Genomic DNA, 26,779 nt, shown 5'->3' with positions numbered 1-26,779 from the left:
AGCCAGCTAATGTAATAATTGCATTCCAGGGTTAGTGCTAGAACCTGTCTCAATAAATAAGCTTGACAGCAATGGAGACAGGTGTCCTGATAGCAACCTCTGGCTGAGACCAGCACAAATAGTATTAATGCCATGAAAATACTACAGCTATTACCTTTCACCTCATGTGTCCTCCCCTTTCACACCCATCCCCCTTTTCCCAGCTGTCTGAGTGGTGGACCAGGGGAGAGGCTTGCTGTTTGCTGCAGTGCCTAGATCCCCTCAATGTCAGTGTGCTTGGCCTCGCCCTCCCTCTCCTCCACATGTGCTCCAGCAAGCCTGCCTCGGGCTAGGCTTCACCACTATATTTCACTGACAGTTGGGGAATAAACATGTTTTATGTGTGGCCTCAGTTGACTGCCAAGAGAAGCATTTATAGAGCCTCTAATTGCCCTGGAAGACTGTGGTGGGTCCTGTATCAGAGTCAATAAACTACTTTAAGTGATGCTGGCTAATTTGAGAATTTGTGGTGTCTTAGCTGCTAGGAGCAAGAGAGCGTTAATTAGAAATGCCCATTCTAAGGACTCAGTTTTAGGGCTTTGGTTTTAGACACGCTGGGCCACCTACCTGCTGATTTATTAGCTGCTGATCAACATAGTATTGATTAAAATATGGAGACTATCTTCTGTTCCTCCCTCCCTGGACAAAATCCAGATAATAGCAAAGACTCTTACAGGTGGTCCACAGGAGCTAGGAAAGGGTTCAGGTCAGTGCGTTTTGAGTTAGAGCCTTGAACATATTTCCGTTCTTTTTGTTTATGATTTAGAAATAGTTTGACAGGTTTGCCTTTTTTCTTTTTATTATTTTTGAGTTCGAGGCCAGCCTGGTCTACAAAGTGAGTCCAGGGCAACCAAGGCTACACAAAGAAACCCTGTCTCGAAAAACCAAAAACCAAACCAAACCAAATCCTTTTATTATTTTTATACATAGTGATTTTTTTGTTTTTGGGACAGGGTTTCTCTGTGTGGTCTTGGCTGCCCTGGACTCTCTTTGTAGACCAGGCTGGCCTCAAACTCAGAGATCTACCTGCCTCTGCCTCCCGAGTGCTGGGACTAAAGATGTACACCATCATACCTGGCTTTAAGGTTTTTTTTTTTTTTTTTTTTTTTTTTTTTTTTTTTGTAGGTAGATGTGTGCAGGAGGGAGCAGGAGGATGTGCGTGTTCTCCCACAGAGATCAGGTGCCGCCATCGTATCCCCTGGAACTGGAGTTACAGGCAATTATGAGCCATCTGACAAATTTGAGTCTTTAACTGCTTTTAACTACTGAGTCATCAAAGTGATTTAAAAAATCCTTTCCAAGTATTACTTGCTCTACATTTCTTTAAAATATTCAGAAAAGTTGGTCATGGAAGTTTTTAAAGGTCTGGGAATGTAGGTCAGTGGTGGAATACTTGCCTAGAATGTGTGAGACCCTGGAGTTTGTCTTCAGCCCCAGTAGTAAAAAAGGCCTGGGCCTGTGGCACATACCTGTAATCCTAGCACTCAGGACTGGCTAAGACTAAGTATCTGAATTTCAGACTAACCTGAGACTCTGTCTCCTGTCTTAAAAAAAAAAACAGACAAAAACATTAAAACTGTGCTTTAAATAAACTATAACATGCACTCAGAAAAAATTTAACAGTCTTTATTTTATTTTTTATTTTTATTTTTTGGTTTTTCAAGATAGTGTTCCTCTTTGTAGCCTTGGCTGTCTTGGAACTCACTGTGTAGACCAGGCTGGCCTTGAACTCAGAGATCCTCCTGTCTCTGCCTCCTAAGTGCTGGGGTGAAAGGCGTGCATCCCCACCGCCTGGCTCTTTCTCCAGTTTTATTTTTATGTGTGTGTGTGTGTGTGTGTGTGTGTGTGTGTGTGTGTGTGTGTGTGTGTTATGCACCTTGGAGGGAGAACAAATCATGGCTTTGCCATCAATTAGCTCTGTGCTTTGGGGCAAATCATTTAGCCTGCTAAAGCCTTGGTTCCTTCCTTTGTGAAGTAGAGATAACTGTAGTATCTACTCATCACATTGTTTCGAAGACAATGAGTTAATGTTTAATAGGCAGTTAAGACAGAACCTGGCACATAGTGAGCACTCCACAAGTGTTGGTTTGCTAAAATGAAACCTTAACAAACGCTTATAAAAAAAGAAATGAGGATTCCCATGTGCTGTCGAGGCCAGCGCTGTCGAGGATGTGGTGCCCATGACCAGATCCCACATCTTCCTCCTGAGCAAGAGTCCTCTGCTGTCTTATTTTATACAGACTGGGGGCAGCTCTCCTGGAGACTCATGGGAAAGGAGAGTCCGAGTGTGGAGTCCTGGTAAGAAAAAACACACACTCAGGAAAGAACTGGGCTCCCCGGGCAGAGCTTTAGAAAAATGACAGTTTGCTGCTGCTTGATTAAAGAGTAAAAAACTAATGATTCTTTCCGGAGGGATGTGACCTTCCACTCAGGATGTGGGTTTCTGGAGGCTATTAGGAAACCTTTCATGATGCAGACATTTGCTACAGTTCAGGTGATGGAGGGAGAGCCATCCCTTGGCTTCTAAAAATGTCCCCAATTGCTACAGAGTCATCATTCATTGCCTCTGGATATTACAAAAAAAAAAAAGTTTTCAACAGTAGATTTTTAATCAACCTCTGTTACAAAAGATCCCTTAAAAATATCCCATGTTTCCTACTGAGTCCAGCAGCTCACGTCTGGCTTCAGTGTTTGAAGTTTGGGCTGCCATGCATGGCCTGGCGATGGAGTGAGAACACCAACGGCTCAGACACTCGAATACTGCGTGCGTTGAGTAAGTGCCCTGTGGTTAAGGGAGAGGAGAGGCACCTTCTCGGTGCCATTTCATGTCATCTTCCAGCCAGAGCAGGGAGCACTGTCGGCCTGGGCTGCCTGACGACAGTGGATGTTAAAAATGTTCAGGAAAGTCTTCAGATATTGATTTGTCGTCTGGCACTCTACAAGTGGATCATAAAAAGACAGACAACGTGCTGGCTTCAGGGAGACTGTGGATTGAAGACTTCCCTGGGCTAACTAATAGTTGGGCTCTCTGTCAAGCCCCATTCTGTACAAATAACACTTCCGCCTCACCTTTGGGCAAAAGTCTCTCAGCTCTTGTCCCCAGCACCACTAACATTTTCATGGCATGTCCTCGGGGATGTCTCTCTGGTCCCCCACTGACTTCCTTCAAGGACATGTGCCATTTGCTTCCACACCATGTTCCCTGCCTCTAGTGCCTTCTTGTCTTGGCAGGGGGTCATCGTGTGTTTCTAGACTGTTCATGAACATTCTCTGCCCCTTGTCTCCATCTGCACATCCTCAGCTTCTTTCCTCCCCTGTCAAATTCATATCATTTATTTTGCCTGAAAATGTTTTTATTTTACCTTCACTTAAAAATATATATATATATGGTGGAGCTGGTGAGATGGCTCATCAGGTGAAGGCACTGGTGCCAATCCTAAAGACCTGAGTTTAATCTCCAGGACCCACATGGCAGGAGAGAACTGAGTTCCTGTAAGTTTTCCTCTGGCCTCCAGTTATATGCCATGGGACACCGAACCCTCCATGCACACTAAATAAGCATAATAAAAAAAATTAAAACCCAGAGCTTGTGTGGCCTTTGGGGAGACACTGGAGCTCTTCAGCCTGTTTGTAATGAGGGAGAATTCTTGTCTGAATCGAAGTCATGAACATTATATCATCTGATGGCGTCCATTTGGGAATTATTGGATGTTATAAATAAAGAGAGACACTGGGCACTGGGTCTGGCTTTTGGTTGTGTCTGGGTTTTGCTGTGGATTTGATTTTCACAGGTGAGACATTGACTCTTTGGTGGGGCTGTGGGACTTTTCTCTTGGGGGTCAAGCAGGGCTTTGGAGTGAAAGCTGCTGAGGTGTCTGAAAGAGTAGCACATCCCCTGGGCATCTCATCCCTGAACAGTAACATTTGTCTTTTCTCTTCTAGACCCAAGCGGCCGAGACAGAACAACTTCTCCATGTTTCCCTCTCCCAAAGCCTGGAATTTCAGAGGGGTAAGTGTCCTGGGTGGCCCTGTCCCATTGGTGGGACATACTTCTCTCTCCTAATAAGGTTCACCTGGGGATAGCACTTGTATGCCATGCACAGATGACATCACCTGCCCTGGATACAGAGCACATGGCCATAGGAGACTCTTGTGAACATGCTGAGGTCTCTTAAGCAAGCATCATGCTGTGTCCTATGCTCCTTGGAGTGGAGGAAAAGGAAGTGAGAAGTCTGCCAGCCTGATGAGGATATATGCAGGCACATGCCTTCAGGGGAGTTTGCTTTCCAGAGGTGTGAGGCAGGTACACCTCTGTCAGGTACAAAACAGCAGACTCTATCTGGTCTAGGAATGGTCAGGCAGTTCTTCCCTCCTGATGGCCACCCCTTCCTTGATATGAACGTGATGATGACAGTCACAGCATCCAAGGTACTCAGGGGCTCTGTTTGGATCTGTAGGGGATGCTCTGAGTTCCGTCACCTCCAGGCCATTGCCTATGAGGCTCCTCTGGCTATGCTGTTCCAGGCCCATCCATTTCCCTGATGCTTAGCCTTCTCTGAGTGGTGAAGCTGGATCAAGGGCCTCCCCCCCTGCCCCGCCCAGGTACCCCTGCGTGTCGTATTGTTGTGTTCGGTGATGAACTTGCTGAGATAACTTGGAAGCCCCGGGTGGAAGTATGTGGAGACCTTGTTTAGTTCTTGTTCTCCGCCATATTTCTAGGCCTGGCTCCTGCTTGCTTGGTTGAAGGAACGAATGGCATCTATCCTGCACAAAATCCAGATGTTGCTATTAAACTGTGTTTCAGATCTTTAGTCAATACTATTATGATTTCTTTAACTGGTTCTAGTCAGACTTTAAAACTGTGGATAGATGGCAGCCACTTATTAAAACTGTGGGGAACGTGGCTTCTAATTTTAAATATCTATTTAGCTACCTATTGGTGGGTATACCTGTGGCAGGTACCATGGTGCCTATGTGAAAGTCTTAGGAGAACTTGTGAATGGAAGTCAGTTCTCAGTTTCCACCCTATAGGTCTTGGGATTGGACACAGGTCCCATGTGGTGACAGTCACCTTTTCCCACTGAGCCGTGTCACCGGCCCATGATACAATTTTCGGGTTACAGCATACTTTTCACTGAGCACAAGGAGAACTGTGCTGATTTCTGAGGTAGATGCATGACTGGCTGAAGTAGATCTTGTACCTGGTGCTCATGTTTCCATGGATCAGATCTCCATTTCCAGAGTGTGCTCAATGAATGGATGGTCATGGCCATCAAGAGGTAGAAAAGCTTGTGGAGGCGCAGTGGAATTGGGACACACTGAATGTGCCATGCGAAATGTGTTCCTCACTGCAGGGCATGTCAGAGATTTGATGGGATTGTGTCTGGAGACTCCATAAGGGAAGGTAATGGAATGTGCAGTATTTCCCAGAGTCACTGACCAGAGACCAGAGACCAGAGTCTCTGTTGACCATGCAGTCTAGACATACTTCGGAAGTTGACCTCTGATGTCATTTTTTGACTATGTAGAAATCAGATCTTTTGTGTACGAGGGTTTTTGTTTTGTTTTGTTTTTTTCAGAGACAGGATTTCTTCATGTAGCCCTGGCTGTCCTGGAACTCTCTGTAGAGACTAGGCTGGCCTCAAATTCATAGAGATCTGGAGCAAGGCAGTCTTTTTGAGGGGCTGGTTTTCATGTTCTTACCTATCCCCCTTTAGTGTTCTCCTGCCATTCAGCATTGTTAGCCAAAAGCAGCAGGTACACAGGGCAGAAAGGTACCCCACATTGCTGAGGGACTGTCCTGATTTTAGCACACAAAGTCTCATACTTCAGGGAATCCTCTATCCCTGGCCAGCTGGGTTGATTTTAATGTCTACGATCTTGAGATGTCTCTATCTGGTCCCTCTTGGAAAATATTTTTTAGAGACCCACATGTATAAATTGTAGAGGCAGAGGGTCATGTGTAATGTAGCCTTGCTAGCCTGGGATATATTAGTGAGACACTATTTCAGAAAATCTTGGGCTAAGCGTCTGAGGATCATATACAAGGCCTCAGGTCTGATCTCCTATATTGCAAAATCAATAATCAGTAAGAATTTCTCAACCTGTTACACTGGCATGAGTGACTAAGCTTCAGCTGGTGCTTGGGCCAGCAGCAGTATCTGTCTTGGCTTCTTGTTCCGTTTTTTGATTTCTTCTGGCCCCGGGGCCTCTTGAAAAAGTCAGAAAAACTGGCATCAAGATATACCAGAGGGAAAGGAGACTGGCTGTTACATAGTCCTCTGGGGCCAGATCCATCTCTCTCGCCCTGGAGGAAGATCCCTGTCACAGAAATTTTGGTTTCTTTAAAAACTCAGTTATGTTATGTAAATGTGTTTGTGTTGCAATCCCAAGTACGGGATATGGGACTGCCTTAGTTTATCCACAGCTGATAACAGCCTAGTGCAGGGCATGGAGGACAAAGAAAGAAGGCTGCTGGTTCTTCCTACTTCTGTGCTTGCCCTTTGATGTTGCCAGACTGCTAGGTATCCTAATGACTGAGACTGATATTTTCCTAAAGAACCTGACAACCCTAGCCAGCAGAAAGTAGCTAAGAGACCTATGTCCCCTGTCCCTTCTAACCTTCTTTCTCTCCTACCTAGGGCTAGGGAGTTGGAAGGGAGGTAGAGGCTTAAGGAACCCCAAATAAAATAGAGTGAAAAACTAGCGTCTACTGATCCCCACTGACATGTGTGGTGGGAGAGACCCAGGAGAATGCAAACAGTCTCATTCCCAGCAGAGCTTTCCCTGTGCTGCCAGGAGGAAGACGCTGCCAGTTGTGGAGTTCTTTAGTGGTGCAGATCTGCAATGCAAGCCAGTGTCAGGTCTGTCAGGCCGAGCTGTGGATGCTCTTCCAGGGCCGGGTCCCAGATTCCAGCACTTCCTGTCCTTCTTTGTTTATAAGGGAAGGCCTTAAACCGGACGCGGTGGCGCACACCTTTAATCCCAGCACTCAGGAGGCAGAGGCAGGCAGATCTTTGTGAGTTCAAAGCCAGCCTGGTCTACAAAGAGAGTCCAGGACAGTCAGAGCCACATCTCTGTCTGTGAAACCCTGTCTCAAAAACAAACAAACAAACAAACAAACAAAAACCAAACAAACAACCCCAAAAAAAAGATAAGAAAAGAAGGTTAGAATCTATGTGCTAGCACTGTTTTTGTATATGTGGTGGAGAAAGCCATTATAGTGTAAGTGTTGGCAATTCTGTTGTTCTTTAACTTAGGCAGGAAAAGGATGCTGAGCGTGCTCACCCAGGTCCTGGGCAGTTGCTAAGAAGAGGGGCTGAGGTGTAGAGACAGGGTGATGAGTAGTGTACTGGTTCAGTTCTGTACAGCAGAAGTGAGGGGCCTGAGGGCCAGGTTCTCTGCACCGGGTTTTACAGCATACGAGTCAAGATGTCAGACCCCACCGCCATCTGTCCAGCCACCAAGCCTGAGGATCTGAGTCTGATCCTTCAGACCCACAGATTCGAGGAAAGAACCAACTTCCCCCAAAGTTGTCCGCTGACAGCCAGGTGCACGATTTGGCACACACATGCCCCGCCTGGGTACACATACAATAAATACATAAACTGTAACTAAGCAAACTGGACCCTCTGTGTCATCACTGCGGAACTCTGAGTGGTTCTGGCTTTATTCTTGCCACCTGAACACTGGGGATAAGGACAGGATTGACCCCAAAGAAGTGAATTCTTTTAGCAACTGAAATGAGAGGAGAGAGACTTAACCAAGTTTGGGGCTAGAAGATCCTGCCCCAGAGGACACCATTAGTTGATGTGCAAGGCCTCTCAGGACTGACAAAATCTGTGCATAAAGGGCCACTTGGCCATGTCGTATCTTATCCAGGCCCCGTGCCCAGAGCCCTGAGAGGTCACCGTGCATACTTATGGACTGGGCATTTTGCTGCCCCTGGATAGTTGACAATCCTTGGCCACCATGACAGAGGCTTGAATTATAAAGCCATGTGCTTTGGCTGTGAGGTCAGAATGCCAGACTGAGGGCTTCAGACTGGACACATGTCAGCATCAGGCACTTATGGGAGAGATGATAAAGCCATCTTTTAGAAACTGAGGCTTAGTCATAATGGAGGTAAATGTACAGAAAATACTAGCTCCTTACCCTAAGGCGCCCTTGTACCTGAAGAGACTGTTTTCTAGAGATACATATTTAATGGGTGTCTTTTTTGATGTGAGATGTCCTTTAAAAGGGAAAACTGGCCATGTCCATGCCTGGCTCCCACTGAGTCCCGCCTTCCTCACTTCCTCCAGGCAGCAGAGCAGGCTCCCTGGGCATAGCTGCTGGTTCCTGGGAGGGTAGGCCCATGTCATCTTGGCTGACACCAAGAGCTCACCTTTAGATTTAAGCTTTTTTTTGGTGTGTGGGGGGGCATTCCAGACCTGTGGGGTTATAGTGGACTTGGGTGCCATATCCACAGATTGTGCATAATTGAGGCTGAGTCTGTAGATGCCTTTGTTTTTCGTATGTAGCTATCACTTTAATTAATCTCTTGTCAGCTCCAGAGTTCTGTAGGGTAAAGGATGCTTGACCTTTGGGCTAGTTAGGGAATTCTGAAAGTGACAGAATTGAAGTTGGAGACTGGCAAGAAGGCTCCGTAAGGAAAGACGCTTGAGGTGAAAGACAAACAACTTGACGTTGACACCTGCAATCCGTGGGAAGGTGGAAGAAGAGAACCAGTTTCATAGTTGTCCTCTGACCTCCACATGAGTGCTAATGTACCCTCTTGGAATGATAATACATAAAAATTTTTTTTAAACTTTAAAAATAGTTAAATTTATTTAGGTAAACAGAATGTGTGTACCACCTGAGGGTCATTCCTTAGGCTCATCCACCTTGTTTTTGTCACAGGGTCTGCTCGGTCTTAGATTTTGCAGATTTGCCTCAGCTGGCTGGCTAACCAGTGCCCCACCTCCCTGCCTGTCTCTCCCCAGTGCAGAGATTACAAGTGCATGCATGCCACCATGCCTGGCTTTTTTACACAAGTTCTGGGGACCAAACTAAAGTCCTCATGCTTGCCCGGCAAGCACGTTAACATCTGACGTAACACCCTCCCACTCCCCTACACCTCCCAACCCTCCTCCCACCCCCAGCCCATCAGACATTTGTAAACATGCGGAGGTATGAGAAATTTTCAATGAGAACTAAGAAGTCTCTGGAACCAGTTCCCCCAGACTGGAAATGCAGCCATGTTCAGAGACACAGCCTCAAACACGCACACACACACACACACACACACACACACACACACACACACACACACACACGGAGTTACTAGTGAGGAATGCTCATTGGTCTAGCTTTGTCAGGTGGCTCCTCCTGAGCCAATCATCAGTGGCCAGGGGACAGGACCACTCTGTCCCCCCATTGTTGCTCTTACTATAACCATAATAATATGGAGGGAAAAGTTAGTTTCTAGAAGAGAGAGAGAGGAGGCACTGGGCCAACCATTCTTGTTCGCTGAAGTTACCGTTCATTTCTCCTTGTACAGTAGAACGTAGGCAATTGCCCCCATTCCTGGACTCTGACTTCATGTGGCCCTAAACTCTGAACTTCTCTTCCGGGAATGGATGCTGTTCATTTAGAAACTGATTGATTTTCTATTTTCACTTCTGGCAGTGTCTTACTCAGCAAGATACATATAAATCCAAGCAGTCTCGAGTCAAATGACTAGCTGGCCCTGAAGATGTTCTGAAATGGCCTGAGGCTGTTTCTAGCCTATCTGAGATGTGGGCATTTTGCCAGGCTTTTAAACAGAAGACAGCCCAACAGTCACACCTGTGTGACATTGTGGCCTGTCACATACATTTCATGGGACTTTTTATTCTTTATTTTAGTAAAATTTAGCCTTTGGTATACCATATCATGGTGATGATCTTGCTACCCCAAAGATCCCTCAGTGACTGAGAACAGAGGGGCATTTCCCCCTCTAACGTAGACACTTCCCGCTCACTTTCCTTTTCTCCATGGTGTCAGAACCTGGGGATGGGAACTGGCCAAGGTTCTGTCTCCGACTTACTTTCTTTCCCCCTATCCACTTTGTCACTGCGGTCTACCTGATGGATCAGACTCATAGTCCCCACTGCCCTTTAAATGTCTGGGTCACACTGTTCATTAAATCATTAAAAGCACACAGTGAAAGGCAAAGCTTCATGGTGTTTGGATCCCCTGTCTCCTCAGTTCAAGCAAGAAGCCACAATGCAGAGGGTTCCCCAGACCACTGCCCTGTTCTTACGTCAGAGAGATTCAGGAAGAGCTAGGCACAGTGGCTAATACCCATCATCCTAACACTCAGGGGCCTGAGACAAGAGGCTTGCCCAAGAGACTAGCCTGGTCTATAATGAGAAACCTTGTGTCAACTCCAAGTGCACCCTTACCCCCAAGGGAAAGGGGCAGACAGACAGACAGACAGACAGATCTGGGGCAGACAGACAGATCTGGGGACAAGTCTGGTCAGTAGCTGCTTTTTTGTCAACTAGCTGAAAAAAATGGCTGTCTAGTTTCTGTTTCACTAGTTTCCTGGACAGATGACACATGGAGACAACATGGGCAGGCACTAGTGGGCAGCCACATAAGGCCTCCTGTGGGTTAAAGTCTCTTCTGCGCCTCTGGATACCCGCTACTTTCTAAGTCGTGCTTATACTTCATTGTATGCATGGTACTTTACCAAGTGGTACCTCATAGATACTAAGTAGCTTTTGCTCCTTTCATTTGCCTTTAGCACACATATTTTACTTACTAGCCATTTCCATAGATGCAGTATATTTAAATAGCCCTCTAGAAGTAAAATGTGTCCACTCTGGAACCAAATCTTACTACAGCATGATGGCGCAGGGGCCATTTTCAATGGCTGAGCCTACGTAAGCGTGGTGATGACAGTCCCCTCTTGCTTGAGTTTTGGGCTCATTGTCACTCACCAGCCAGGTTCTCTTGCCATCCAAGCTCTGGAGATCTCCAAGTCCTGGCCTGGCAATTTTTGTGTGTGATTGTTCCTACCCACGTGCAGGTGGCTCTGGTATTAGAACCAGCTGGCTTTGACACTGGAGCAATAACACGTACCATTAGTCTCCGACTGCTTGGTTAACACACATTCATCCTAGAGGGAACATCGGGAAACTGCTAGTGCGCTGTGTGCTTCTGTGTCCCTAGGCTTGATTGGATCTAGCATCCCAGTTAGGAAAAAAAAAAATACGGGGGCAGAGGAGGATTTGTTTAAAAGTATAGCTTTGAATTAAGAGCCGTACAGTGATGTCTTAGCTGTTCGTTCTGATTTAATGCAGGCTCACCTAAGTCTTACCTGAGAGGGGACAAGAGAAAACTGTGTGACTCAGTACAGGTGTTCCGTGATGTGTATGTAGCTGCCTCTCCTTTTGTTGATCTTCTTGGGGATTCTAGACCATGCTATGGTCCCCTCTGTGCAGCACACTGCTTTATCCGGGGCTAAGTTGGAGGTGCATATCCCTACTGTACTTGCTGTAGCAGCAGAGGAAGGAGTATTGAGCGCAGCTCACTGAGAAAAGGGATTCACTTGGTTCCTTCCTAGGAGCTTAGCATGACTGTCATGTTTACACTGTGTGTTGCGTTGTCAGCATTTTGTTATAAATCATGACAAACATGTGGGAAAACTGGAAGATGAGTACATCAACAGCTGTTAGTGCTTTACTTATTGGCCTTAACTGTGGACATGGTTTGGCTTTATTTCACTGACACTTCGAAATAACGCAGTTGCAGATATATAGATACTATACATGCTGTGTTATTGTCAAATCCAGCAAAGTTAGCATCCCAGCTGCCTCTCCTGTTAGGTTCCCCACAGATCTCTCAGGATTGGCCAGTGCATCCCACTGCTAGTTTTGCTTTTTAGTTTTTAATCTAATCAAGGAATCAAGGATTATGATTTTGTTGTCTTTCTTTCTTTTTAAGATATTTATTTATTATGTATATAGTGCTCTGCCTGTATGTAAACCTGCAGTCCAGAAGAGGGCATCAGATCCCAGTATAGATGGTTGAGAGCCACCATGTGGTTGCTGGGAGTTGAACTCAGGGCCTCTGAAAGAGCAGTCAGTGCTCTTAACCGCTGAGCCATCTCTCCAGCCCCCTTGTTGTGTTTCTTAAGTATATTTTGTTCTCAGACAATCCCTATGTCCCACCCTTATTATGATCTTTTAAAATGTTTTGAAAAGATCAGATTACTTGCTTATAGGTTTGTCTCAGATTTGACTGATAAATGCTTCAGTCTTGTGTGTATGTGTGTGTGTGTCCCCACTTGCATGTGTGAGTGCTTGCTCGTGTGTGTACACATCTACCCTAGGATGTCATGTTTATCTGTCCTTTATATTTCTTTCTTTTCTTTTCTTTTTTTTTTTTTTTTTTTTGGTTTTGCGAGACAGGGTTTCCCTGTGTAGTCTTGGCTGTCATAGACTCCCTTTGTAGACCAGGCTGGGTTTGAATTTATAGCTGTCCACCTGCCTCTGCCTCCCTAGTGCTGGGATTAAAGATGTCCTTTATATTTCTTATGAACTGGTAAATTAGGACATGATTTGCTTCAAGTCTGACCCCCTAGGGCAAGAAACCATCCTCCCTGCTGGCCTTCCATGCACAGGCACATAGGGTTGCTGGTTAATCTGAAGCTACTGTGCTCTGCGGCCAGAGGCTCTGCATGGGGACAGCATGCACTGCAGATTCTTTATGGGCATTTCAGATAGCACTCTAAGCAAAGGACAGGTGCTCTACTGTCCCTAGAAAGTGGTAGATTAATAAAAGAACACTCAGTTGTGGGAGCCTTGGCTTTTGTCCTCAGCGTTTTGTCCTCATGTCTGTGGTTCAGATGGGTATGTGGTGGTGTCAACTCTCTCTGCCTTTGCTTGGCCCATGGCTCACAGAATTGCCTCAGTTGTCCCATCTGGAAGTCCCTAAGAAGGCTCTGATCAGTCAGCTCATCTCCCTGGTCTTCACCAGCTGGTCAGCTCTTAGAAGGGCTACACTCCTGACCCATTCATCTGTAGCCAGAGAATCAAGCCCAGGGGGCTGCTGTTTGCCAGTTTGGTCAGGAGATCGGCTTCACTGAGGCTTAGGCTTCTTTGCCAAGTGTTCCAGGTTCTTACGGGCATTAGACTAAATAATTCATATCAGTTCATCACCGGTCTGCGATTAAGCGCTGAACAGGTCGGCCCTCTCTTGCCTGGCTTTTCAGTCTGGAATTTCACAGCCATACAGCATTCCTGTGGGCAGCACGGTTGAGGGAAGGGAACACGGCAAAGACACCCTAACCACTTTTCTAGTTTTCTAGTGTAGTAGAACATCTTTCCCCTTTCCCCAGTCTCTTTCCACTTATAAGTAATAGATCCAGACCTTGGATTATGGGAAACAAAGTTCAAATAATTCTCTCTTTCCTTCTCCTCCCTCCCTCCCTCCCTCCCTCCCTCCCTCCCCCCCTCCTCTTCTCTCTCTCCCTAGCCCCCTCTGTTTTACCATTAAGACAAAAGAAAAAGACACACCTGATGCACGTGGAACTGTTGGGCATAGGACACTTCTTGTGTTGTAAGCCATCGATTGACTTTTAAATGTCGGACAGACTGCTCTGGAGTGTTTCTTGTGTGCTCCTTCTCATAGGTGTTGATTTGTGGTAATTTAGTCTTATAACATCTTGTAATGTTTGGGGTTTATTTTGCTTGTCTCTCTGCTGTGTCACTGGCTCCATTCTTCTAATGCTTGTGGTTTTGATGTGGGACAAATTATCAATTTGTTTTGAGGAATCAAAGACCATTTTGGTATTGAGGTAATGGTCTAAATCACTGACCCCAGTAGATCAGTTTAAAAATTGGAATTAAAAAAAGTGCATATGCACTGGATGGAGTGTGTATGTGTGTGTGGGTGTTTGTGTAGTGTATGTATGTGTCTGTGGCGTGTAGTGTGTGTATGTATTTGTGTGGTGTGGGTGTGGTATGGTGTGTGTGCATGTGTGTTTGTGTGGTGTATGATTATGTGGTCTGTGTGTGTCTGTGGTGTGTAGTGTGTGTGTTTGTATTTATGTGTGGTGTGTGTGCATGTGTGTTTGTGGGTGTGGGGTATATTGTATACACATGTGAATGTAGAGGTCAGATGTCAATCATGGGTATCATTTGTCAGGAGCTTATCAGCTTGGTTTTTTGGTTTTTGTTTTTTTTTTTAAATAAGGTCTTACAATGTATCCAAGGCTGACCTAGAACTCACTTTGTAGATCAGGCAGGCTTCCTGCTCACAGAATCCTTAATGCTTCTGGCTCAAGCCCTGGGTTTGAAGGCGTTTGCTACCGTGCCTCGCTTCCACCTTGCTTTTTGAGGCAGGGCCTGTCACTGGCACATCAGTGTCTGTGTTTGGCACATCAGGCTAGGCTAGGCTGGCCACCAAAACCCAGGAGTCTGCCTTTCTGTCTCCCCTGGCACCAGGTAGGAAGAGCACAGCACCACAGCTGGGTTCTGAGCTGGGAACCTAACTCGGGTGTGCACACTTACTGACAAAACCACTAAGTAAGCAGCCTCAGAAAACCCTTAAAGTGTCGTTTTTTTTTTATTCCCTTACAGAATTAACCCGTATTGTAAGTGACAGCTTGAAACGTAGAGGACTACAGGTTAAAAACTTGTATTAAGAACTTAGGAATCACAACAGTTTTCTGTCGATGTGATAAATACCTGAGGTAAACAACTTTTAAAAAAAAAGAAAACGTAAAGATTTAATCTCGGCATTTGGGAGGCAGAGGCAGGTAGATCGCTGTGACTTCGAGGCCAGCCTGGTCTACAAAGCGAGTCCAGGACAGCCAAGACTACACAGAGAAACCCTGTCTCGAAAAAACAAAAAACAAACAAACAAACAAACAAACAAAAAGGTAAAGATTGTATTGATTCGTTGTTTGGCCATGGTTTCTTGCTCCTGATGCTGTGGGCCCATGGCAGCACAAGTATCATGGCAGGGGCACGTGGCAGAGGATGCAGCTCATCTCACGGTGGCCGGGAAGGAAGGAGAACAGGCTCGAGTGGGCGGTGGGCAGGGGTGGGGTGGGGTGGGATGGGGTGGGCAGGGGTGGGGTGGGGTGGGGTGGGGTGGGATGGGGTGGGGTGGGGTGGGGCGGGGTGGGGTGGGGTGGGGGATGGGATGGGGTGGGGTGGGGTGGGGTGGGCAGGGGTGGGGTGGGGCGGGGTGGGGTGGGGTGGGGGATGGGATGGGGTGGGGTGGGGTGGGGTGGGCAGGGGTGGGGTGGGGTGGGGTGGGGTGGGGCGGGGTGGGGTGGGCTGACAGGGTTGCACTGCTGTCCTACCGACCTAGCTTCCTTTCTCTAGGTGTGAGCCCATTACTTTCTACCACCTCTCAACAGCGCCAGTTTGTGTTCTAAGCCTTTAGGGAACATCTCAAATGGAAATGGTAGCAGGGATCACAAAGGATCGTTTGTGTTCCAGGCATGTTGTCATTTCCGTCAGTGTTCCAGACACGTCATTTCCGTCGCTGTGATAAAATTAACTGCCAGAAAGCAACATAGGGGAGGAAGGGTTTGTTCACAGGTGGAGGTGACAGCCCGTTAAGGCAGGAGGATGTACTTGAAACAGCTTGTCACATCCTATTCACTACAAAGAGCCACTAAAGGCAGGCCCTCACTATTCCTCTCTCTTTGGCAGCTCAGGACTCAAGCCCAGAGACCAGGGCCACCCACCGGAAGTGGCGCTTCTAATTTAATTAAAGCAAACAAGACAGTCGCCCCCCCCCCACTGCCCCCATAGACATGCCCGTGGGCAAACCTGAGCTAAAGAAACCTTTTGTGATTTTTCATCCCAGTTGTGTCAAATTGATAATGAAAATGGACTATCACACTTGGCTTAAAACAAAAACCAAAAACTCACAAGAGTGCTTTTCACTTCACTGCACGCTGAATGGAACCTGGGTGATAGAGTCTAATGTGTTTTTTTTTTAAGGAAGGATCTCTACTGGGCACAAATGCTTACCAGAAGTTTCTAAGACTTTCCAGGCAGAGAAGGCTTGCAGTTTAGACTGGAACGCCTTTCGGGTGTTCAGAATCGGCATTTGCTGCTGAAACATAATAAAGTCTCCCGCTGTCTGTTCTCTCAGGCTTTCCCCCACACCAATTTTTAATGGCTGGGACCAGTTGCCAGTCCTAACACACAAATAGTGGAAAAGGAATTGCTTATGGCGGCTCTTCACCATGGTGCCCTAACCTATCAGGCTAGAAGAAGCGAAACCACAACTGGAAGCAACGGAAGCCAAGTGAGTCTGTGAGCAGACACAACTCACAAACAGGCAAATGGTTTTCATTTCTCTAAACCAGAGAGTAGAGACTGCGCTCTAGAAACAACGTGGATTCATGGCTGAGGAGCGAGAGGCAGCTTAGGGGGAACAGCAGTGACTGAGCTATTTCTTCTGGCAAATGGATGTGGGCACAGAGCCCGGAATAAGTTTTCTTTGTTACTAAAATTACTAAAACAAAATGGAGATATTTAGAACCCCTTCTTACTGCCTCCCACTAAGGACTTCTTAGACTTCTTTGCCCCTTCTTAATACCTGCCCTTTGAGTTCAGCAGCAAAAATATTTTTATTAGGTTATAGAAGTCTGGGGCTAATGAGAAAGTTATACACAAAATATAAGAGGCGGGGCTGGAGAGATGGCTCAGAAGTTAAGAGCACTGGCTATTCTTCCAAAGGTCCTGAGTTCAATTCCCAGCAACCACAGGGTGGCTCACAACCATCTATAATGTGATCTAATGCCCTCTTCTGGCCTGCAGGTGTACATGCAGGGAGAAAAAAAATCACACACAGACACACACACACACACACACACACACACACACACACACACACGTCAGGCAGTTTTAACTAACACCCTGAAAGAGAAATCAAGAGCAAGTGGATAAGTGGAAGGAAAGGCATTTAGTGAGGTGAGAGATGAGGGTCAGATGCCACTTTCAGGGGAGGCGACTTGATGAACCGCGTCAGGTGACAAATGAAAGGCGATGGAAAAGCCACCTCTGAGCCACAGATGTCAGGGAAAGAGAAAAGTGAACTGAGAACAAGTATTTTAGTGACACATATGCTGTGTCTAAATAGTCACTCTAAGTAATGAGGTGAGTGTGTGTATATATATATATATATATATATATTTTTTTTTTTTTTTTTTTTAAAGGTGGGGGGAAAGCCTGAGAGAACAGACAGTGGGAAGTAAATGAGGGGAGTTGGTGCTTAAGGGACATGGAGAAGGCACTTCAGAGCCCACGTCCAAGCCTGTGTGGAAGCAAGACCTATGCAGATGCTGCCACCAACAAGCCCTGTGGCTACAGACCAGTAACTCAACCTCCCCAACCTTCTGTCCTTGCCTCAGAGGTTGCCATGGCAACGAGGCAGCCATGATGCAACCCAGCATTCCACCTAGTGCCTGCTTCCAAATAAGGAAGTGGTTCTGTTCGTTGCTTCCAGGAACCGGAAGCATATTTAGGGTCCGTGATGAGGAAACAATCCCTTACCGTGCGTTGGCTGACTCTGTTACTGCGGAGGGGTTGGCCCATCTTCCTCACTGTGCTATGACTTGGCGTGCACGCTCGAGGTCAGATTTCCTGCGTGTCAGACTGGCTGAGTGCTCGTTGGTGATTGTTTAACACCAGGGAGGCATGGAGTTTCTCATTTGTGAAATGCAACTCATAATTGTATGTGACTCAAGGGGCTGTAGAGAAAACGTCTGTGATGGATGCAGCTGTGCACAGTGTGAGGAGGTGATTTTGCTGTGCATTTCTTTATGGAGTCCAGGAAATCAAGGTCTTACATAGTGGGTGATTCTCCCACACCTGTTGCTCATGTGCGACAGTCCACAGATTAGGGTCTGTGTTAGGTGACCTCAGCATCGTACCTCCCACAGCACTAGCATTCCCCAAATGCCTGTTCTTGGAGCTCCCTTCTCAGTCGCACCCCTTTTTTGAGACAGGGTCTCATCTATCAAAGTCACCATGTAGCTGAGGTTGACTTTTAACCTCTGATCGTCTTGCCTCTACTTCCTGAGTGGTGGAAATACAGACATGGGCCATCACATCTAGTTTATGTGGTACTGACGGTTGAACACGGGGCCTAGTGCATGCTGGGCAAGCACACAGAAACAGATCCCAGCCCCAATGAATGCTCATATTAGGTTAAAGAGGATGATAATAAAAGCATGATTACTACATTGTATAATGTTACATATCATGTTTAATGGATAAATGTCTTGTTACATACAGTGATCATGGATGTGTATCTGTGTGCACATACACTGAAGCCAGCAACGTCCATTTTTATGGATTCACATTCCTATTAGAAGTAGTCTAGCCATTGTTAGTACTTATACTACCTTTTTTTGTTCTTGTTTTGTTTTTTTTCTTTCTAGATAGGGCCTTACTATGTAGCTCTGCTTGTCCTGGAACCCACCATGTAGAACAAGCTGGCCTGGACTCAGGGATCCTCCTGCTCTGCCTCTCGAGTGATGGGATTAAAGGTGCACACCACTACACCTGGCCTCATAATGACTTTTTATTTGTGGCAACCAGCCCCTATACGGACTGGCTGGCTGTGCCATTGGGCTTGTTAACCGTTGAGATTCCCTCTTAGGAGGTGGTGGGATTCCATTTGCACCTACCTTCCAGCCATTGTATCCAGTTCTGCCCTACCTGGATGCGGCCTTCAGTGGATGCGTCAGGGGTCTTCTATGAGGTGCTGGCATACGTAGGGGGTGATTAATTGGGGGGGGGGAGTGTCTGTTTTTGTGGCTATGGGAAGCCATCAGGCATGTGTGTAAAGACTTCCCACTACAGTTGTTTTCAGGTCACCCATGCTATTAGATGGATGTCCTTGTCCCCTCTTTGTGGGTTTAGTAGCCCCCCCTTGGCTCCCCGGTTGTTCTCCAGAGGAATCCTACTTTGGTTTGCAGTTGGGATCTTATAAGAGATGTAAACTCCCAGCACTCAGGAGGCAGAGGCAGGTGATCTCTGTGAGTTTGAGCCCAGCCTGATCTACACAGTGAGTCCAGGACAGCCAAGGCTACACAGAGAAACCTTGTCTTGAAAAAGAAAGAAAAAAAAAAGATGGGGGTGGGGGTTGGGGATACAGAGACATTGTTACACCTTCCCAGGGAAAGAATTCTCAAATACAACATTAGAGAGTCATGGGACAGTCTCTTCCCACAGCTCCCAGATGCCCATTCAGCTTAGGAGATCCTGTGTGTCTAAACCACACTCTTAGGGAAAAAAAAAAAAAGCAAGTAACTTTTGCTTTTAAAGATGACATGAGCCTGAGGTGGGTCTTGTTAGCTCAGTATGGGAGTCTTGACAAGGGTGACTATTGTTATCAGAAAGCAAGAGAGTTAAACCAATTATAATTCCAATAAAACTGTCACTGTAGTTTATTACAGAAACAATTTCATATTGACTGCTATGGACAAGATGCTTAAATTTATCATAATAAGTTTTCTGTGTTTCTATTTTTTTTTTTTTTTGGGAGGGGGTCTTTTTTTGAGACAGGGTTTCTTTGTGTAGCCTTGGCTGTTCTGGACTCACTTTGTAGACTAGGCTGGCCTCGAACTCACAGCAGTCTGCCTGCCTCTGCCTCCTGAGTGCTAGGACTAAAGGTATGCACCACCACACCCGGCAACTTTTGTTGAAAATAGATTTTATTTTACACAACATACTTTTTAAAAAGCTTATAGATTCATATTTACTTTATATCCCAATCGCAGCTCCTTCATCCGGGTCCTTCCCTCTTATGCTCTTCCCACTATCCACCCTCCCTTTCTCCTCAGAACAGGGGAGTCCTGCTACCAACAACCCACTCCAGCACATCAAGCTGCATCAGGACTGAGCTCATCCTCATCCACTGAGGCCAGGCAAGGCAGCCCCATTAGGGTGAAGTGACCAAAAGCAGGCAACAGAGTCCATGTCATAGACAGCATCTGTTCAACTTACTAGAGGGCCCACATGAACATCAAACTGCCCATCAGTGACATATATGTAGGGGGGCCTAGGTCCAGTCCATCCATGCATGCTCTGTGGTTGGTGCTCCCATCTCTGTAAGCCCCGACGGGGCTTAGTTAGTTGACTCTGTTGGTCTTCTGTGGCATTCTTGTCCCCTCTGGGCCTTTCTTTCCTTCCCTCCCACTCTTCTGCAGGACTCCCTGAGCTCCGCCCGATCTTGGCTGTGAGTCTCAGCATCTGATTCAATCAGCTGCTGGGTGGGGCCTCTCCAAGAACGGTTAAGTTAGGCTCCTGTCTGTAAACACAACAGAGTATAGGTAATGGTGTCAGGGGTGGGCTCTCTTCCATGGGGTGGGTCCCAGGTTGGAGCAGGCATTGGTTGGACCTTCCCTCAGTCTCCATTCAAGCAGGATAGACCTTGAGTCAAAGGTTTCATAGGCGGCTTGGTGTTCCCCGCCCACCACTATAAGTCCTTCTTGGCTAGAAAGTGGCTTCCTCAGTCTCCAAGTCGCGCCACCTGCCCCCCACCCCCACCCCCCTCCCGCCAGGAGGCCTAGCCAGAGACATCCCCATATCCTCCATGTAGCCTACCCTGTCGCAGGTTTCCACCTTGTCTCAGTGATGCCCCGACTCTCAGTTTCCCGTTTCTCTCCAAGCCTCCACTCTTTTGTTCTTAACCCCCTAACACACACACACACACACACACACACACACACACACACACCCGCCCCCATCAGCCTAACAATTCCCATACATCCCTGACATCCCACTGAAGGCATTCATTTCCCCTGGGGAGAGCGTGAAAGTTGTCCCTGGCTTTTTCAGGCTGTCAAATGCTGTAAGAACATTGTTGTTTGCTGGTCTGTATCCCATCTGGCCAGCTGTGAACTCTTCCAAGGTGTTTGCGCACATCCACCCTCAGCGCTCATTTTTGCTGACTGAAGAAAGGCAGTCCGGTCTTCATCCAAGTCAAGATGCCTTTCTTCCCTGGGAGGCATGTGGGTGCTAGACTACTGAATGCTGGGGTGGTTGGTGGTGGTGGTGGGGGATGGGCGAAGGCAGAGGGGCAGATCTGGAGTACCAGGTCCAAGGGTCCAGCGCCTGGGACACAACTGGTGTTTGTTCATTCAGTATCTGAGGGACGAGTGTGGTGAGAAGCCCATGATACAAATCCAAGTTAAAGTTTTTGTTTATCTCTGTCAGGCCCAGCTCATGGGACAGCTCCCTTAACCTTTCTGAGCTTAAAGGTGTCAGTGGGCTAGGGGTATGAAAGCACAGGGCATCAATTAAAGGAACATTGCCTGCCATCCGGCACGTAGAAAGCCCTCGGGCAGTGCTGCTCGCTATTGTTATTTGAAATGAATTAATCACAGGATGTGGTGAGTTCTGCAAAGGAAATCAACAGGTATCTCGATGGAGAATAAGAGTTGGGGTGTGGAGCAAAGTCCTCTCTGGACAGCCTGGTCAGGAAAGGTCTCTGGTGAGTTGATAATTACACGGTGAGGCGGCTGCTGCTGCTGCTTGCTGCTGCTGCTGCTGCTGCTGTGCTGCTTGCTGCTGCTGCTGCTGCTGCTGCTGCTGCTGTGCTGCTTGCTGCTGCTGCTGCTGCTGCTGTGCTGCTTGCTGCTGCTGCTATGTGAAGAGCTGGGGTGGAGTTTCCTGGAGAGAAACAGCAGGTGCAAAGACCCAGAGACAGGAAAGAGCCTGATGAGAAACAGAACGAGTGACCTCAGATTGAGAGGAGGGGGAGGAGGAAGGTAGAAGGAGATAAAGTCCCGGAGGCCTCAGGGGCCACCTGACCCCGGGCATAGGGTTAAGAGGCAGAGCTAAGTATGAGAGAAGCCTGGAGCTCTGGGTTATTCTGTGCACTTGATTTCTGGGCTGCCTCACTGATCTGTGTTCCCAAATTAATCCCTTAGGAAGGAGCAGCAGTCCCGCTAAGAGGCAAGCGAGTTCAGGGTAGCTCAGGGAGACTAGGAAGGATACTACGGGAATCAGGAATAGCCCCAAATAACACCACTAACAGTTCTCCTAAGGACACTTAGCTGCCATTGCTGGGTGGGGAAGAAGCCCTGACAACAGAACATGGCTTCCAGTCTGCACTCAGAGCCCCATTAGCCATACAGAAGCAGCTCTGCAGTGTCCTGGCTGCCCAGCCTCCCAGCTCCTGCTGTAGGCCTGGGGTGACACAGTACCTAATTGGCTGAACCTGGCTAATACTCTGGTACTCTAGCTGCAAGGAAGGCTGGGAAGTGAGTGGGCCAAGCTCTTGTTTTTAGTAGGACTTGGCCTCTGGTTTCTGAGCTGGGGACTCCCCAGGCCCAGGAAGGGAGTTCAACTATAGGGCATCCATCCATCCATGTTTGGTTGTTAGAGATATCCCAGGCCTTGCTGGGCAGCCTGGGATCATGTGGCCTCTTCAGTGTGCACTTAGTTGAGTGGTGGTGCTTTGAGAAAAGCTTTGGCAACTTTCTTCCTGGCCAGTGATAATTTAAAAAACAGCCCTGAATTTGGAGGTAACTGTTTCTCTCTGGGATGAAGAGGCCAGGAGTGGTGTTTTTTTTAATCCATTCAGTTTGTGCAGGTGTATGGTGTACGGGTAACATGTTTCCCCTGTGTTTATCACAGAGCTGCATTCCTGCTGGAAATGCCCTGGCTATTGTCAGCCCTCATAATTGGTTCTCGTTACAACCACATGGGCTGTATTGTCTATCTGCAGTTCTTCAGCAGAGTTTATTGTTTATGTATGTGGTCTCCAGGAAGCTGCATTCGGAAATCTCTGTCTCACCAGGAAGTCTCTCTTAAAGGGACAGCGTCCTGAGAGAGGCCTGCATGGGAGCAGGTGCTGGGCTTCCAGTAAGAACTTAGTGATCCCTTGGGTAGGCTCTTAAGTCCTTACCCAGCATGCTGTTTTCCAATGTTTCGGTGATTCCTTTATGATTTTGATTTAAGGGATGAAAGTAGCAATTTTTATTCTTCAGATGTACTCAAACACATATTTAAAAAACAACAACAAAGAAAAAAAAAGTGCCTTACTGTTGTATTGCAACGTGATTGCCCTGAGTCATGGGGACCGAGTTCTTTTTGATATCTTGGGATTTTCTTGAGGGTGTTTTTTATGAACTCTTGAACTCTTTAGATGGACACAGTGATGTTAGAGAAGACATTAACAAAATAAATATGGGCACTTGGGAGGCTGAGTCAGGAGAATTGCAAATTCAAAGCCACCCTGGGCTGTGTCATTAGACACAAGCAACCCAACCAAAAGCAAATAGAAATAAAAACATTAAATTAATTAATTAAAAAAATTCTTCTCCTTGAAAACAAGTAAATTTTTTTTTTAAACACCTTAACAGAAAAATGTAAACCTATACAAAAATAGAATGTGACAACCCATGGTGTCCGGACCTCTTAGGCTCTGCCTAACACACACCAGTCAGCGTCCTATAGTTCTCCCTACAAAAATGTTGAGGAATAAAGGCATCATTATATGTTTTTTACACATGAGAAAACTTGGGGTGAAGGATGTGAAATGACTTGCCAGTTCATCCAAATAACATGTGGCCAGGTCTAACTCATCTTAATGTGTTTCTAGCCCAGCCAGGCAGCCGTAGCTGGAGTTATGGGCTGATGAGCCCACTCATGAGGTAAAAGTCCCTGATACTAAGCCTAACTGCCTGGTTTTCATACCCAGAAGCCACATGGAGGAAAGAGAGAACTGACTGCTCTGTGTGGGTCATGGAACACACACACACACACACACACACACACACACACACACACACGTCATAATTGTTGGAAGCATAGCTTATTAAGTTAAAAGTATTAAACAGAATAGAAAGTTTGTAATAAAATGATTCTTTGCTCTTGTTACTTTTTTTTTTTTTTTTTTTTTTTTGGTTTTTCGAGACAGGCTCTCTCTGTGTAGCCTTGGCTGTCCTGGACTCACTTTGTAGACCAGGCTGGCCTCGAACTCACAGCTATCCGCCTGCCTCTGCTGGGATTAAAGGCGTGCGCCACCACGCCTGGCTCTTGTTACATTTTTTAACACAGAAAATTAAAGTGTCGAGTTGTTTTTCTGACCTAAGCAAATTGCTTCTTAAAAATCCTCCTGATTATTCAATGTAAGCTTCAAAACTGCCGCCCCCGCCCCCACGTTCAGACTTTCCACTTGTAACTGGATTTGGCAGTACAATGACAAACAGTAAATCTCATTTCCAAGTAAGGAAGTTCTCTGGCTGATAGTGATCAGCTCGTCACTTGGGTAAACCTTTTCTCTTCCAAAGAACTGGGCATAGGTCAGTAATCCACAGGAGTTTCGCCTTTAACTGACAGACTAACCAAGGGGCCGTGACAGTCCTCGGAAGAGCTACGTGAAGGAGGCTCCTGTGCTAAGATGTCAATCAAACGAGCTTGTTTGCAGAAGCTCCAGCGTGCTCCACGAAGCGTTTGCTCAGACTGTGCATGTGCAAGGAATGCACACCTGCAGGCGGCTGCTCACTGGAGGATGGGCTTCCTTCACAGTTATTTTGTAGAGTGGTTGGCTTTGGCTGGGCGGCTGTATAAGTTTTGGGTTGCTGTGACCTCATTGGACAGAGACAGCTTAAAGGCGGGAACACTTGGTTGACTGAGTGGATTCCAATTCCTCACGGTTAGGAAGGTGCAGGAGAATTGCTCAGTTCATGGCAGTGGGAGCAACGAGACAGGGGTGGTGGGGGGGTGGGGGATGGGGGGTGGGGTGGGGGGCTGTTCATAACCTGGTGAACCGGAAGTAGATGGGTAGGGGAAGGGGAGGACTGGCTGAGGTAACCCTGAAGACCCACACCTCCTCTAGTGGTCTGTTCCTTGGTGTAGGTTCTACAACCAAAATAGATTTATGTTCAGACCATGAGCCTGTGGGGGATATCTCAGACTCAATCCATAACACTTATCAGTTGCCAAATAATGTGAGGAATTTGGCTATAAAGGTTCCAATTTGTTTAGAGAGGGGGAAAAAAAACAGCACACAAATAACTGCTCATAGCAAAACTGGCAAGATAAGCCCAGGAGATTAGTCGGGCGAGCAGTGTGTACAGATCCCGTGTCAAAGCACCATTTATTTTTAGTTCTTGGGTTGAAACTGTAGATGAAGAATTTTCAATTTATTTGTTCTTGACCTTGGGCAGCCAGGTCTGTTCCTACATTCTTTTCATTATTTTGTGATCTTGTTGGGCTGGGGCCCTGAGTAAGGTTTGGTGTGACTCTCTTCAGCTAAGTCATTTCAATTGGTCCTTGCTTGGGTGGCATCTGGAGGTCTGCCCTCACCTCCCCCCACCCCCATAACTGATAGCAAAGCAGACAGTAGCTGTTCAAGTTCTGTTTACAGCAGTAAAGAGCCGATACAGAGACAGTCAGTGAAAGCATCTGACCACAAGTAAATACTCAGGCTTTACTTGCTTCTCACTGACTCGCCGTGTGTGGTGCCACTCTGCCCGGATGACACTGCTGCAGAGACCCCCGTGCTTCCTCCCTCCAACCATAGCATAGAAACTTGCTTTCTCTCATTGTACTTGAAGCTGGCAACAGTCTCAGAAACCTAAGATCTATGCAACACTTTCCTGATGCTGGGGCGTTCTGAGGTTACGGTGTCAGTTAAATCAATGGTAATAGTTTCACATTTTGGCCACTCCTGTTTCTACCAAGATCACCTTACGTCCCCTTTATGATTCATCTTGCAGAATTACAGGAGCTTCAGGCACTGGGTGGACATAAATGCCACGGAGCTGTCTTCTGGTGCTGGAGAGTTGGTGGTGTCTATGGCATCACCAATAAGGAAGAGATTATAGAACACACTGAATTTCAAATGGGAGGAATCAATACACCTTGCTAATTTTATTTTCTTTTCCCTTCTATCTTTTCTCTACCTGTCCCCCACCCCCCAAATTTCTGCTTCCCCAACCCACCAAAGTCTCTTAAACCCAAGCTCATCCTACCTCCTCTCCAGAGTACTGGGGTAACAGGCTTGCGTCATCACACCTAGTATGTGCTACCTTTTTTGTTTATTTATTATTTATCATTATTTGTGTGTGGGGGGGTCGTGTACCCACACACACATGCATGTGTATGTGAAAGTCAGAGGACACACTTTGAAAAGTCTGTTCCCAGCTTCTACCTTGTTGAGGCAGAGCCTCTTCTGTTGTCTCTACTGTACTGTTGACCCACAAGTTTCTGGGGAGTTCCCCTATTTCTACCCCCCATCTATCAGTAGGAGTGCTAGGATTTAAGATATGAAAAACCAAAAAAAAAAAAGATGTCACCCCACACTTTTTTTTTTTAAACATGGGTTCTGGGCATCAGACTTGGGTCAGCAGGCTTTGCCCATAAGTGTTTTTACCCATTAAGCCATCTCAGCAGCCCATTTGCTAACTTTTAGCAAAGGTAGAATTTTACTGAAAGGTAACCATTAGATTTTATGCAAAGGAAATTCTGACAGCCCTGGTAAATGTAATTCTTATGAGACCTTTGGAGGGAACCGCCTGGAACGTCTCACCAGAAGATGCTGTCAGCTACATAGAATACCAACACAGGCGGAGCAGCCTTTGTTCCCACGATACCAAGAAGTGGTGAGGTGGTAGCTTCTCAGCTAGAAGTCGAGTTATTGAGCAGGTGTGGGCACACAGCCACCAGCGTCTACACAGAAAGTGCCTTGTGGCAGTTTCCCTTGTAGAAACAAATGAATC

General features: G+C 46.7%; 1 protein-coding gene across 1 annotated transcript in view; it reads left to right on the top strand.

Moving 5' to 3' along the window:
• Positions 1-26,779, top strand: part of ARHGEF3 (Rho guanine nucleotide exchange factor 3) — a 274,736-nt gene that overhangs the window by 83,223 nt on the left and 164,734 nt on the right. Inside the window, exon 3 of the mRNA XM_084794850.1 lies at positions 3,982-4,048. Within this exon, the coding sequence (XP_084650976.1) occupies positions 3,982-4,048 (67 nt within the window). The remainder of the gene's footprint in view (positions 1-3,981; positions 4,049-26,779) is intronic.

This window comes from Acomys minous, assembly GCF_964271855.1.
Source record: "Acomys minous genome assembly, chromosome: 9".
NCBI lineage: Eukaryota > Metazoa > Chordata > Mammalia > Rodentia > Muridae > Acomys > Acomys minous.
The sequence above is the reverse complement of the archived record's forward strand: the minus strand, read 5'-3'. Positions and strand labels throughout refer to the sequence as shown.